The 13,980-nt window shown below is 40.6% G+C and overlaps 2 protein-coding genes across 2 annotated transcripts; one reads left to right on the forward strand and one right to left on the reverse strand.

Annotated features, from left to right (window-relative positions):
* Positions 1–356: 356 nt before the first annotated feature.
* On the reverse strand, positions 357–11,348 carry LOC306693995 (protein bicaudal D homolog 2-like). The gene is made up of 8 exons (XM_079156687.1): positions 10,883–11,348; positions 7,425–7,637; positions 6,446–6,598; positions 5,714–6,178; positions 3,830–4,825; positions 3,479–3,630; positions 2,808–3,024; positions 357–1,688 (listed from the first exon to the last, which is right to left on the reverse strand). Exons 1-8 carry the CDS (start codon positions 11,120–11,122, stop codon positions 1,686–1,688), a joined length of 2,439 nt encoding a protein of 812 aa, XP_079012813.1. The 5' UTR covers positions 11,123–11,348; the 3' UTR covers positions 357–1,685.
* A 668-nt stretch (positions 11,349–12,016) lies between these two features.
* On the forward strand, positions 12,017–13,884 carry LOC306694316 (uncharacterized protein). Its single transcript, XM_079157102.1, has 8 exons — positions 12,017–12,104; positions 12,338–12,366; positions 12,464–12,535; positions 12,677–12,745; positions 12,874–12,924; positions 13,264–13,326; positions 13,410–13,485; positions 13,628–13,884. The coding sequence occupies exons 2-8, from the start codon at positions 12,342–12,344 to the stop codon at positions 13,659–13,661; spliced, it is 390 nt and encodes a 129-aa protein (XP_079013228.1). The 5' UTR covers positions 12,017–12,104; positions 12,338–12,341; the 3' UTR covers positions 13,662–13,884.
* The last annotated feature ends 96 nt before the right edge of the window (positions 13,885–13,980 follow it).

Below are 13,980 nucleotides of genomic sequence, written 5' to 3' on the forward strand. Positions count from 1 at the left end.
TTCTATATATATTTATATATTGAGATGTTTGTATGTGCAATAATGTACCTTTTTTTTCATTCATTTAGCTCTTGACTGGTCTGTATGTATGTTTCAAAAGAAAATAGACAAAGGCAAAAAATAGACAATAGTACGGCCGTTACTAAACCACCAATATTGTATTCACTGTTGACGCATAATATAGGTTAGTGTTGGCTCAGAAATATTGATTATTGTTGATTTCTCATTATATAAGCATTATGGTAAAAATATATATTCTCAACAGTGGAAGAAGAAAGCAATTCTAAAAAAAACATGTGAGATGGTAGTTCCCTTATTTTTGATTCGTAAAGAACAACAATCACGCTATTGTGAAAGTTAGATTTATTTCTTCACCAGACAACCATTAGCAGAGACAATAGCCCAAAGTCATGAGTATGCTAGTGTTTTACCACAAGTTCAGTCTCGTCAATATTTTAACCAGCCACCTCCGCTCACACTCACTTATGAAATGAAAAGGACGACATCCTGCAGTCTGAACAGTGTCAAATAAATACAATTGCAGTTATAGTGAAAACATTTTAAAAAATCAATTAGGACCAAGTATGTGAGCAACAACATGTACAATATTTTTTTACATACACATTTAGTTGTCTTTTTCTTGCCATGTTTGCAAATTGCACTTGTAACAGAAAGTGGTACTGCAGCTTTGTTGTTTGCAGATTTTAGGACTCAAAAAGGTTTTAAAAAAAGTTGTATTAAAACAATTACATTAAAAACTCTCCTTCATTAATAAAGTTTATGAATACTATTAACATCTGTCCTTAACTTAAACATCTTTAAATAAGCTTTGCATTAATACTCTTCTTAAGTCATAACAAGCATACTTGAGTTTGTAACAGCTCTGCCATGTCTAAAAAAGAGCAGCCCAATTACACAACATGTAGTGAGACCCTGAAACTGAAGCTCCATATTCGCATGGTCATATAGTAAAAAGTTATATATTGAACTATTTGAATGAGCTGAACGGGAGAATTGGTTATCAAGAATACTGATAACTTTGAAAGGGTCTATGGGCCGATAGAAAGGCACCCATCCATTTAAGGCCAAAAGGAAAACTACGGTAGACAAGTGGATTCATCTCTGTTGTTGGATTTCAACCAGTGAGTGAAAGTTGTGAAATAACTACATACTCTCTGGATGTGTTGCTATAAAATAAATAGGGATACAAATATGTTGAATCACTTGAAAATATCACCAAGAATCTGGTAGATAAACATGCACATCCGGTAAAAAAAAGACATCATGTAATACTTGAAACAATTAGTATGATGAGAGGAATCACCTAAGAGCAAGTGAGAAACAAAAAGTGCACAGTCAGGATTACACAGGCAATAGGTAATTAGCAGAACACGCATCTTGATTCTTCCGCTGGTTCAAAAACAATAGTGGGGCATATTGTTGGCATATTGTTGGCATAGTGGTGGTGGACTGCAGTTGGCAACTGATGCGACGAGTCATTCTTTCTGCATGTTCAACATAAAGTTACATATTTGTTTTGGCACTCTAAAACAAGGCCCTTGGAAAATACTGTCGTGTATGTTCTTGTGTTAGCGGAGACATGATTTGGACCATGATTAGAGAGTGAAGGAACCAGATCACAGACACTCTGACGAACCTCCTTAAGGACACTTGGCATGATAGATTTACTGCAAATGGAAAAGAAGTAAATCACATTAGATTGATAGTTGATTGATTGTTGAAATTTCAAATTTCCACTTAATTACTGAAATGAGATTCATGAAGGTAGGAGTTAGGAAACTTAGATGGAAGCAGGAAGCAAAAGACTCGGGTGTGTAATTGCATGCAGGCTTCAACGAGTCACTGACCAGACCATTTTCATTCTAATAGTTTTGACATTTTACGTCACTCTTGTATGCTGACATAAACCTCTTTAATCCTGAATTTATTTGATACAAAGAAAGTAGAGAATGGTATCTTATGTCTTAAAAAAACCTGAGCATATTAATGCCACAGTTCTTCATAAATATGATTAAAATCGGTATCACAAAAGCCGTTTCGGACCAGTGATAGAAAAAGAAAGTTGTATTTTGAACTGAGATTACATATAAATGAATGGTTTTTAGAAGTGTAAGGAGGTAGATAAATAGAATAACAATTATAAAATAAAACATCTTTTGGCCAACTCCTCAGAAAGAGTTTTCAGCTCAAAATACTCTTGTTTACATCACATTTTGTTGGTCACTCACTGGCACACTAACATGTCACAGAACTAAAACAATTTACAAATTAATTATACCGGCTTATACTTATCACAGCAAATCTGAAAGGCCAAATAATTATATAAATAGCACACGGAAAAAAAGACTTATACTCCACGCTCAGGAGATTGTTGCCAACTGAATAGATTCTGTAAACTTATTTTACTATGAAAACATGAAATTCTAACTAAAATTTAAAGTGCGATTGTTTTTACGCTAGGAAAGGACCAAGAATAGCACAAAAGAAAGGAGTAGTTCTCAACTCGTCTAACATCGTAAACACAACCATGTATTGTCAACAGTACAAACGTATCAAATAGTAATAACACTAGTATGCCATATATCGTCTTAGAGGTATAATGGCTCTACAAACAGAGCTCTTTGTGTTAAAAAATATGAGTGAATGCAAAGCCTGAGCGAAATGGAAATCTTAAAATATAGATATAGAAGTTTAAAAAGCCCACACAAAGCCTTGTATGAGAACCCAGTGCCTCCGCTGATGCTCTGTGGCTCAGAGCTGGTTCTGCAGTACAAGTTGTGACTTACATGATGGCTGGAAGAGGCTCCCTTGGCCTTTGTTTTGCCCTTGGCATTGTTGCGGCGCTCCTGCTCGTGATCAAACTCCAAGTCCTCCAGGCGCTGGGTTAAGGCCAGTTTCTGCTGGATGGCCATACGTAGCAGAGAATTCAGGGTCTTCTTCTCATCTTCAGCAGCGATCAGCTGCCTCTGCATGTCATCCAGCTGAGTCACGTACTCATCACACCTGAGTGAAAGAAAGGGGAGATGTGGAGAAAAGAGTGAGAGGGGGGGGGAAGGAGGAAGATACACATTATTTCCAGCAGGTGGAGCAATGTGCCTTGAACTGCTGCTACCGTCACATGTTTTCTCCATTTCCCTGACAGCATTTTCCAGATGGGGGAGGAAGACGCTAGCTCACTCGCACAAGTATTACATCAGAAAACCCCACAATGCTTTGTGTCTGTCACAAACATACACACGGACAATAAAATAGTTTGAATTCTATTTTAATTATGAGGAAAATGTGTTGAAAAGAGGCAGAATTAGCAGGATATAAGGAAATATCATTGCTCTTTTAATATTTTTACAATGGTTCCTGTTACACATACGATACAATAGCCCTGAACCACTTGGCCACCAGGATGCCACATGATGCGTTTGTCAGGAATTAAATGTAAACCAGTTATGTATAATCTTACCTTGTAGCAAACATGGCTCGAAGAGAGGAGAACGTTGCGGCGTCCTCTTTCAGAGCCTTCAGTTCATTGCGGAGCTTCATTATTGTCTCGGTCACCATGGCCTTCTCGCTCTGATACTTACTCTTCAGGTTGGTCAGAGCAACCTCAGCCGTCTAAAAAGGAATAGCATCTTATATAATCATTCAGTCATTCATTATTCATTCATTCATTCATTCCGTGCACTTCTGTCAAGTCTAAACTCAGCGGTTATTTTTAGCTTAAGACTACTACCCTTTTCAGTTGTACTTGTCAGTTTGAGAAACAGCAGCCATGCATACACACACACAGACACACTCAGAGTGGTCCTCTGACCTGTTTGTTGGCCTTCAGCACGGCTCTGAGAGTGGCGATCTGTTCCCTTTTGGTGCTCAGTAGAGACTTCAGTTTGAGGATCTCTCCCATGCAAGCCTCTTTGTCGTTGTCCGACACTGTGCTCAGCTCCAGGTTAGCAAGTCTCTGGCGTGACAGATCTGTGGTGCGGTCCACTGCCTGCTGCAGGTGGCGGATCTGGTCCCTGATGATGGCTACGAGGTTGTAGACGTTCATGGGTTCCGGCCGGGGCTCTGGGACCGACACAACTGAGGCGCTGCTGGAATTTCCAGGTTCAGTGTTCTCAGTGATCAGCCCGTTAGTGAGAAGTATGGAAGACTGGTGCTCCTTCCCTTCGTGCCCCTTTCTTACTATGGCCTTTCCTTCTTTGTAGTAGTCGAGCATGACGCGGTTAGGGGTCTCGTTGTTGCACATGCACACGTGGTTGTAGAGATTGGCCAGCTCTTCACTGAACGCTACGAGCTCATCCTGTGCCACATTGAGGCTGCCGAGTGATTCTCCTGCCGCCTCGCTGACCAGACGGAGCTCCTTCTCCAGACGAGCCATCTCTGCTTTGTCCGCATGGCTGATCTTCTCCAGGGACCCCAACTTTGACCTCAACTCCTGGATGTCGCTATCCAGCCGCGCTCGCTCACCTTCATACTGGGTGCGACACTCCTCGTACTGTGACCTCAGAGTCTTCAACTCCTGCCTCAGCTCCCCAGCTTCGGACACCGCCACGGTGTATTTGCACTGGAGGATCTCGGGTCCGTTGATGTCCAGCTCGTAGTAGTCTCCGTCATCATGGCTGTCCCTGTCTTTTTCACTGTCGAGGGCAGACTGGCGCTCCTTACTGGCCTGAAGTTTCCTCATCGCGGTGAGGTTCTCAGTCAGCTTGTTGACCGTTTCCTTCTGCTCAGACACAGTCCCATAGGCCTGTTCCAGGTGCTTCTGGTTCTCCTGGAGAGAGTTGATCAGGGCGCCTTTCTCCCGCTCCACCTGAAAGTGCACATAAACATAAAAGCACTTTCAGTCATTTGGCCTAATCAACAAAACAATACATTTGGCTAGCTGGAAGAACACACATTGTATCTTTCTCTCCTTTATAATCTAAACCAGTACAGTTTCTCTCTCTCAGTACAGTTTGTCTCAAATTCCACAAACTTGATTTCAGAAAATATCCCCATAAAATGTCCACATTTTAATGTAAAAATGCATACACAATTAATATGGCCATAAATTGATCAATAAGATGTATTTACACTGATCAACACTTGATGTGGAGAGTTAAAGATCTGACAATGTCTACTAATATAGTAATCTTCTGCAGCAACAGTTTGAACTAAGAAATGACAATGGTAAAAATAAATAACTTCAGAACCCTCAATTCAACACTCATTGTAGCCCTCTCTCAAATAAAATGCAGCGTCAGTCAATAAAAGCTACTTTCTGAACCTTGTGTATCAGACAATGAGCATTGTGCATTTAGCTAGCTTGTGTATTCCGGTAATGTTTAAATGGAAAACGAATATTTGAGGCACTTAACAGTCTCTTATGTATAAATGTTTTACAATACTTCTGTACCAAATTAAGAAGTTGTTGTCATATAGATATAATGTTCAACCTAATCATTTTGTTTTGCCACCATGAGGATATGTTTAGGTCAAGTCACGATACCTGTAAGTGCCTGTATGCGCACACTCAAAGATGTTCCCACGTATAGTTAGTTGGCACAATAAACTTCTGTGCACGCAGATGCTGATGCAGATGTGTTTTAGTAGAAAGTTGAATGGACTTTTAAATGAATGCGTTGAACACAAGGAGTCAGACAAACATTCAGCAAGTAATGGAGCTGGATTGTCAAAGAGCATCTCATGGATTTCATACCTGCACAAGCTGCTGTTTAAGTTTCTGGATCTCAGAGATGTTGAGCTCACTCAGCAGGTCGTCCACCAGGCTCGGAGCCGGCTTGAAAGCATCTCCCCTCTTGTTCACGGCAGCCCTGTTGTCTCCGTCGCCTTCACCCATCTTGGCCAAGCCGTTTTCAAAGCCTCTGATGAGATCGTCGTTGTCTGGCTCTGTAATGGTGGAGGACTCCTCGTGGAGTTTTAGGTTATCGTAGGAGATACTGAAAGAGCTGCTGTAGACAGAGCCGCCGATGGTCATGTAGTGGGAGAGCTCCTTGCGAAGACTGGCCTTCTGCTCGCGCTCCGTTTTAATCGTTTCTAAGGCCTCCGACAGCTGTCGCTCGGCGATTTCTCTCAGACGCACGGCTTCCTCCTGCTGGCTGTGAAGGCACTGGGAGTCCTCCTCCAGACGGTGGATCTCGTGCTTTAGACCTTCAAATTCCACCTGAGCAGATGTTCAAAAATATAAATTAAACTGTTAATAATTTGACTACTGCATTGAATTGTCCACTTATGTTTCTTTATTACACCAAAGAGCCTAATGACTTTCTCACATGACCCAATAACAATGTGGTTATAGTAGAAAACAAACTACAATGTGTGTAGTTTGAGTCACAAAAAGGTGTTTATGTGACTTTTTTTCCTCCATGATCTTCACCCAGTTGAAAATGTGTAACAGAGTGAGTTTCATGTTCCATCTTCTTGGTCTTACCTGGGTCTGTCTCAGCACGGACACTTGTTTCTGAAGAGAGATGTTCTCCTCCTCCAGCTCGCTGTAGTCCTGCAGCAGACGAGCTTCTCGCACCTTGTACTCTCTCATGTCATCACGCAGCTGACCTCGCTGCAGCACTGCCAGCTCAGAATTCTGTACACAGGAGTAGAGGAGAAGGAGATGTTATGGGAGAGTGCATGAGAAAAAAGTACTTAAACATACGTTCTAACTGTCTTTGAGTGGGAAAAAAACCCCACCCAGGCAGTGCAAACTACATCCTTCCAACTGTGTGGTCAAGTGATATGAGGATCAGCGTGTCAGCATGTTTCACATACCACAGGGGCAAGACTTTGGCAGGCAAGTGTAATGACAGAAGGAGGACATGGTCCACTTACCAATCCGGCGCTACAGAGAGCCCTGGTGGAGGACATCCTTTGTGTCACTCACACTGGACCATTACATCATCTCTACTGCTGGTTTCACTGCAATCCCGCTAACTGACCCTCCCCCACTACAAGCACAAACAAGTCACTCTGACCACTAGTGTAGGTCTGGTCTCCAGGTCAGTCTTAACTCCAGTTAGCTCCACTAACCTTCTCTTCTAAAACATTTCGATTGTAACTGACTGAATTCTTGGATACCATTTCAAACACAGAAGTGCTTTGATACTGGCCTCCATTTAAACTGAACGATAAACTAATCTGGTTTTAGCACTACCAAAAAAGTAACAAAAGTAAATAAAAATACGTACACCTGTTTACAACACCAAAAGTCTAAAAAAAACGAATAATCTGCTCGGTAAGATCAAGCTTTCATTGATACATAATGACCTCATCAACAGAATGTTGGATAATTTTAACAGGCAGATTCTGAGATGTATTTCATATTGTTTATAAATTAGGACCAGCATAATTGAATTAAGATTGTATTCAAATGAGCACAACATGATTATTGTAAATCTGCTTTTTAATACGATCACCTCTCTTATCTCCAGGGCGATGGACGACAGGCGATCGTTCTCAGCTTGTGCGCTCGTGAGGGAGCCTTTGGCCTGTCGGAGCTCATTCTGCAGCTCCAGGACCTTCTGCTGGTGGAGAACCTCCTTACTGGCAGACTCCAGCATCAGTGACTCTTCCCTGCTCTCCCCATCTGCTGCCACCCTCCTGTGGGCTGAATAAGCTTGTCCAAAGGCCTGCGGACAGAGAACGGGAACAAACATCAGGGGAATACTTCTTTAAACAAGTAATAGCTGGCCTGTTTTAAGAATCACAAGTATGGCCGGAACAACCAAAGACTGTGGCGATAGAGAAGGGTTAATTTACCCAAACTGTTTATTCAAAAATACAAAGAGCCTGGGATTAACTGAATTCATTACTGGCTGTCCATGTCGCCTATAGCGTTACAGTGCGGTGTTACCCTGCTGCTACATGTGGTTTTATGTCATAGTGTTCATCTTACACACCAACAGAGCATGAAAACAGATTATTGCACGCACCGATTTCATTTGAAGTGCATACATCAGAATGTGTCATGCTCACATGACCAGCTGGAGTCAGCTGAAGGATGCTGTTGTCCAATGCACATTCAGCGAAAAAAACTAATTTTGCTTAGTCTGTCTTAGAAATCTGACTTGAGACAACTCAATGTTACTTTACAGTTTAACGTTGAAATAGTCAGATACTATTTTGCAATTGATCTAAGAAGCTGCTGCATTTTTTTTTGGCATGTATTTAAGTCACTTTGGACCACGATACCCACGAAAAAACTCCCCAAGATGCAGCAGGAACTGGTGACATTAAAAGACACTCACTCTCTGGTCCAACAAAGGCCTTTCAATAGCAGAGAGGTGAGGCAGGGTCTAACGGAGGTATTGACTGTGTCAAAGCAATAGTTTCAATAGGATAGCAGGTTGATGTCAGATTCCCACAGCCATCTGACTAAAAGGCTCGGAGACATCCAGCCAACGAGCACTGAGCCAACATCTACCGTCCAAGAAAGCCCTGGAACCACCACAGAGCTGTCGCTCTCCTTCCCACCAGCACCTGACCCCACCTTGTATTCCTCAAACGTTTCCAGTCAAACAAAAGGAAGTGTGTGATGAGCAGTGGTCAGTCGTACTGTGAAATACATCTGTAACCTAAAGCACTGTGGGGGCTGCTGATGGATGATTAGCTCACTGACTAAAGAGAGAAGCACCACTCAGAATCATGAGATACCAAGACTATGACAACAACAGTGAGTCACAGTGACTGGACTCTGTCGATTCCATTAGTAATAATAATGTAGTGTGGACACAAATCACAACTGAGAATAAGTCATTGAAACTCATACAGAGAGGACACAAGCGAGTCTGGAGGTGTAATATATTAACATAAAATAGAGCCGTAACAATTAGTCAATTAATCCATCAATTAAATCAAACGTTCCCCGGTCGCAGCTTCTTCAATGAAAGGATTCAATGCTTTTCTTTGTCATATATGACCGTGAACTGATTCAATCTGAGCATCTCTTGTTCACTATTCAAAGCTGACATTTTTACACAATATTATGCATTTGTGGCTTCCTGGCAACCAGTGAAACCGCACACAATGAAATATTCTAATCAAGAGAAATAATAAGAGCGAGCGATGGAGATGTAGTCGATAACAAGTGGCGACCACAGCCGTTGCATGTTGAGACCAATGTGGAAATGACGTAGGATGCAGTTCCTCTTAAGTTTAATAAACTGGCTGTACGACTCGGACTAAACTGAGCAGAAGGGGAAACCGCAACTTCTCTCTTGAAATACAGTCAAACTTCCCCACAAGGTCGGATCCCAGGAGCTAATATCACTTCTTCTTTGGAGTTGGGTAAAACCAGGCTCAGGCAGCGGACTTTGATGGTGTTGATGAAAGATGAACACCTCCTTGCCATGTGAACCACGGTCTCTTCTAACTGCTTCAGGGACCCAACCACATTGACAAATCCCCAAAAGGTGTAGCTGGTGGGAAACCAGAGGCTAGTACTGTTGGAGTTGTGGGTTAAAAATGTCTCTCCGACGAACAGAATAAATACATAAAGGAGATCAGGATAGGAGAGTTATAAAAATGCCATGAAGGGATATTATCTGAATCAAGATTCAGATTTTATTTAAATCTCCATAAAAGCATTTCGCCAAGTCAAAAGTTGTATCCTTACTAGTAAGAATGGTAATTAAAGATATCTACAATAACATCCTCACCAGTAAAAGTATTATTTAAACATATCTATAACTTTGATTGTACTTGTCGAAACGAAATTTAAGATATGTTTAAATCTTTAAAAAGTATAAGTGTCTTTCTACCGTGTCCTTTCAAAAGGACATTTCAGATATCCACAATTACTTTTTTCCTATCATGAACTGTTATTTTAGATATCCACAACGTCATTCTTTCTAGGGAAAATGACATCTCTGACTCTTTCTAATGATGTATATTTGGCTATCAATATTCAGATATACATACCTGAATTTCTGATATCTAGAATGCACATTCTGGATATATGCAATAGAGTTCTTACTAATAAAAAACAAAACATGTCAGCTATCTACAATCTAATTATTACTAGTCATAACTGAAATGAGCCATTTTGACTTTGCATTGTCATAATTCTAATTGTGGATATCTGTAATGACAGTTTCACTATCACAATGTTTCTTGGGTATTCAAAATTACATTATTGACATGTGAAATGTTTTTTTCATTTTGGATATGTAAAATGACTAGGAAGAATTGAAACCCGGATACCTGCAATACATATCCAGTATTAGAAGTTAAAACAACTTGCCATCAGAGCATGACCCTTCCTGTTACTTTTAAACCCAATAAACTAAACAGCAGGTTGGCCACATAGGCATCTAAATTTGACATACTGCTGCAGCTGCAGACATCTAATTTGAAGGCCTCAACCTTACATACCAGGAGCAAGTACGGGCATGCGACCAAAGAGAAATGTTAATTGTATCCGTCAATGTGAAGAAAAGACATAAATAATAAACCACACGACTACCTAGAAAACTGTGCATAGCTTTTGGCTGCCACATCATGACCTTATGACAGACTTCGTACAACAACGTCAGACACCATTACCTCGCCAGTTCACTCTCACTGACACTTTATGGTGTTTGAGTGCATGAGCTCAAGTCATAGCAAGTTATGGCTGAGCTTGACAGGAACCAGGCCCGTGACACCGACTTAACTTATGATGGTTCTGATTACAGACGGTGTGGTTCTGACTGACACGTTCACAGCAGTGGACAGAATGTTGACCGTTGGTGCACCAAAATCTTAACTGTTTATATGCTGCGAACGGACTATTTGATAGGTTGAACGCCGGGTATTCACAAACCGATACCATTACCGTTAGGTTAACGTTACACATTTTAAAGTGCCTGGCTCTGTGGCTATGACCTAAGGTTACCTCCTTCAGCTGATCCAGCTCATGTCGAACCGTCTCGTATTCGGTCTCCAACTCGTCGAATCGCTGCTTGAGCTGCTGTTTCTCCTCCAGCACCGCCAGCCCGTACTCAGCCGCCTGGATCTTCTCATGGGTCGTCTCACGGAGCTCCCGGGTGAGACGCTCGACCTCTACTCGAAGCCACTGCGGCCCGGCCTCAGTCACCAGTACCGCTTCGGGGAATTCCTGCTCCTCCATAGACATCTTGGTGAGCCGCCGACACTCACACAACTGTAACGGGACCAAGCCCTTAGCTAGCAAGAGCAGCACACAAAACCACCAAGACCACAAATCACTGCAGTCTTTGTTTGAGCCGCATTGTTGGCACTTAAATGGCGTTTGGTTCCCGTTGCCTTTTCCCGCCGCACACTTCTACGATGCTCAACCGAGACGACACTTTTGTCATTTTCGAGGAGTTTCTTCAGGCTCTTGGTGAAGCCGACAGAGGAAACTTCAGTTGAGATCAGCGATTGGAAAAAGCTACCCCTGGACGGCATTCAAATCAGTATGGGCGTGAAGGGAAGTGTAGTTTTAAGTGTGACGTCGGTATCCCAACGACTACGTACAACAACTTCTGCATTTACTTCAAGTACCAGAATGCATTGCGTGGACGTGGTTGGACGTGGTTGGATTCAGTAACTACTGAAGATTGTAATGCAGCACTGCCATCTAGAGATGTTATGGTAAGCATGCAACTACACCCGATAGGGATATTGTGATTATGGCTGCTGCTTAGAAACCATTATTTTCATCTACTGAATGTTTCTGGTCAACTGAATTACTGTGTGTCCGTCTGTTTTGTTGTGTTTTGTTTTTTTCTGACTAAAAAGCTCGATTGAAAATGATATGAATTGCAGGAAAGCAGGCTGTAAGCTGCCAAATGCCCAAGCAAAATGTTGCCTTTGGGGACAATATAGTATATATTATCTTATCTTAGCAAATATGTGGTGTTTTTTGCTTAATTGCGTGGACTGACACTATATATATATATTTAAAGTTATCAATGTTATCGTTGTTTGCTGATGCAATGCCAAATGTGAAAGTAAAACATTGTTATCTGGGACTTCCCGTCTGTCTGACTTGACAGAGTGGTTTGACTGGGTTCAGTAAGTTGACTCCTTGGTGTTTGCTTATACCGTTGTTGTCACACCTGCCTGGAACATTTACCTGGAGCTCAACTTACATGGTGTGTATACCATGTCATGGTCTTTCACCTGTGGTAATGCTAATCCATTCTCTCACTGTTCAGTATAGTTATTCATTTATTATATTACTGTATTTCCTTTTCCACTTTCTCTCTCATTTTTCAGTCTCCCCTCTCTTTCTTTCTGTCTCTAGCAATAGCCTTTGTGTTTATCCACTAAGCTATTTGTGTTGATCTGTCTCTACCAAGATATAATAATAATGTTTCTTTTTCAGGAATATGGAAGAGGACTTTTACCGACACTGTATGTACATTGTAATGGTGGCACACACAAAAAAAGGAATCCACCTATATTAAGAAGATATTTCCTAATTTTAATATATTTCTTCTGAACATTTCAGACAAATATTTCCATTTTTATTCAATCTGCTTTGGGCTGGGATGTGGAACAGCACTCTACAGGCCCTTTTGTCGTAAGTAGACATCACTCAAGTTTTTAATGTATATTTCCATAATCTAATTAATCAACAAATACCATTTTTGTTTGGAGGTACATTTCAAGTTTATACAATGGACTTTGTAACTGTTGAATAACGTTTATGTTGCATTTCCAGGACTCATGGTTCCATCAGTTCTTGCTGTGTTTTTCACCATAGTGTTCGAGTTTGTGGGCATAATATCTGGTAAGCTTTGTTTTTAAAACAAAATAATTATTAAAGACACTTTTTACCAGAAGGTGTTTGTTTGAAATGCTCAATGTTGTTTAACAACAATGACAATACAAATGTACATTTTGTATGTTTCCTGTCAGATCTGCCAGCCCATACTACGAGATGTAAAGGCCCTCCCTATGACAGACGAGGTACACACACTTGATAATTGATTCGGTTATGATTTGTGCTAATAATTTGTTGTTAATATACATTACATATTTATTCATCACAAACAAATGCATTCAATGAATTTGTTTATGATTTGTTTATTAATATCTAATAGCGCATACGTGATTTGTAGCTGATTGATAGTGTTATAGTGATTTTAAAAAAGTGAATTGTCAATATTTACCCACTGGAGAGAGTAATAATATTGCTGGCAATTGCCATCAATATATACTATATGATGAAACAATGACCTTGAAATCTAAATATGAAACAGTACCTGTTCTTTATTAAAACTAACAATATCTTCTAACTCTCTTTAGATGTTTACTGGGGATTTTGTTTTGCACTTTTCGTGGCCATCCTGAACCTCAACTCATATCATGGTAAAGTCACATACTTTACAGCAGATATGAAGATACTTTTGGAAAATTCTACTTCTGTGGTTACATGTTGTGCTTTATTCCAGTCTACACACTGTCTTATGGATGTGGCATCATAGTGTTTGCTCTTAGAGGAGTACAACGGAAATACAGCTCTCTAAGGTAGGTGGGCTTACTAAAAAAGCTGATTTAAATGTTGTACATTGTTCTGATAGATTGACAGCCTTTGTAGCCTCCTCACAGGTCGAATTCGGTGTCTTTAAATTTCTTTGAAATGATGGGATTTGTATGATCTTTTGGACAGGAAGCTGAGAGAGAGACAGCGCCACTGGTGGTAGAAGGAGTTTACAACCGCATCATTTATATCTGTGGTGTCTTTCTACAAGGTAAAAGAGCAGAGTTGTGTTTGATGAACTGAACTTCAGACTCAGAGATGCAGAATTCTACCAGAAAGTCATGCACATTTCCACGGGAACAAGATCTCAGATCAAATGTATTAGCTATTTTAGGGATGCACGGTAGAAAAGTAATTAATTTATTAAACAAGTGATGCATATATGTAAGAATTGTATACTAATGTATGTTGTCATTAATCATGGTTTTGCATCACTTACTTAGACACAGTTTGTATTAAAACTTTAAATACAGATTCCTGTG

Source organism: Pholis gunnellus (assembly GCF_910591455.1).
Source record: "Pholis gunnellus genome assembly, chromosome: 3".
Taxonomy (NCBI): Eukaryota; Metazoa; Chordata; class Actinopteri; order Perciformes; family Pholidae; genus Pholis; species Pholis gunnellus.

Excerpts from the sequence above, each read along its gene's own strand:
- LOC306693995 (XM_079156687.1), bottom strand. The coding sequence starts at position 11,122 with ATGTCTATGGAGGAGCAGGAATTCCCCGAAGCGGTACTGGTGACTGAG. Across the intron at positions 6,179-6,445 it reads CCGTGCTGAGACAGACCCAG|GTGGAATTTGAAGGTCTAAA; the intron begins GTAAGACCAAGA and ends ACATCTGCTCAG. Across the intron at positions 4,826-5,713 it reads TTAAACAGCAGCTTGTGCAG|GTGGAGCGGGAGAAAGGCGC; the intron begins GTATGAAATCCA and ends GTGCACTTTCAG.
- LOC306694316 (XM_079157102.1), top strand. The coding sequence starts at position 12,342 with ATGGAAGAGGACTTTTACCGACACT. Across the intron at positions 12,536-12,676 it reads ACTCTACAGGCCCTTTTGTC|GACTCATGGTTCCATCAGTT; the intron begins GTAAGTAGACAT and ends TTGCATTTCCAG. Across the intron at positions 12,925-13,263 it reads CCCTCCCTATGACAGACGAG|ATGTTTACTGGGGATTTTGT; the intron begins GTACACACACTT and ends AACTCTCTTTAG.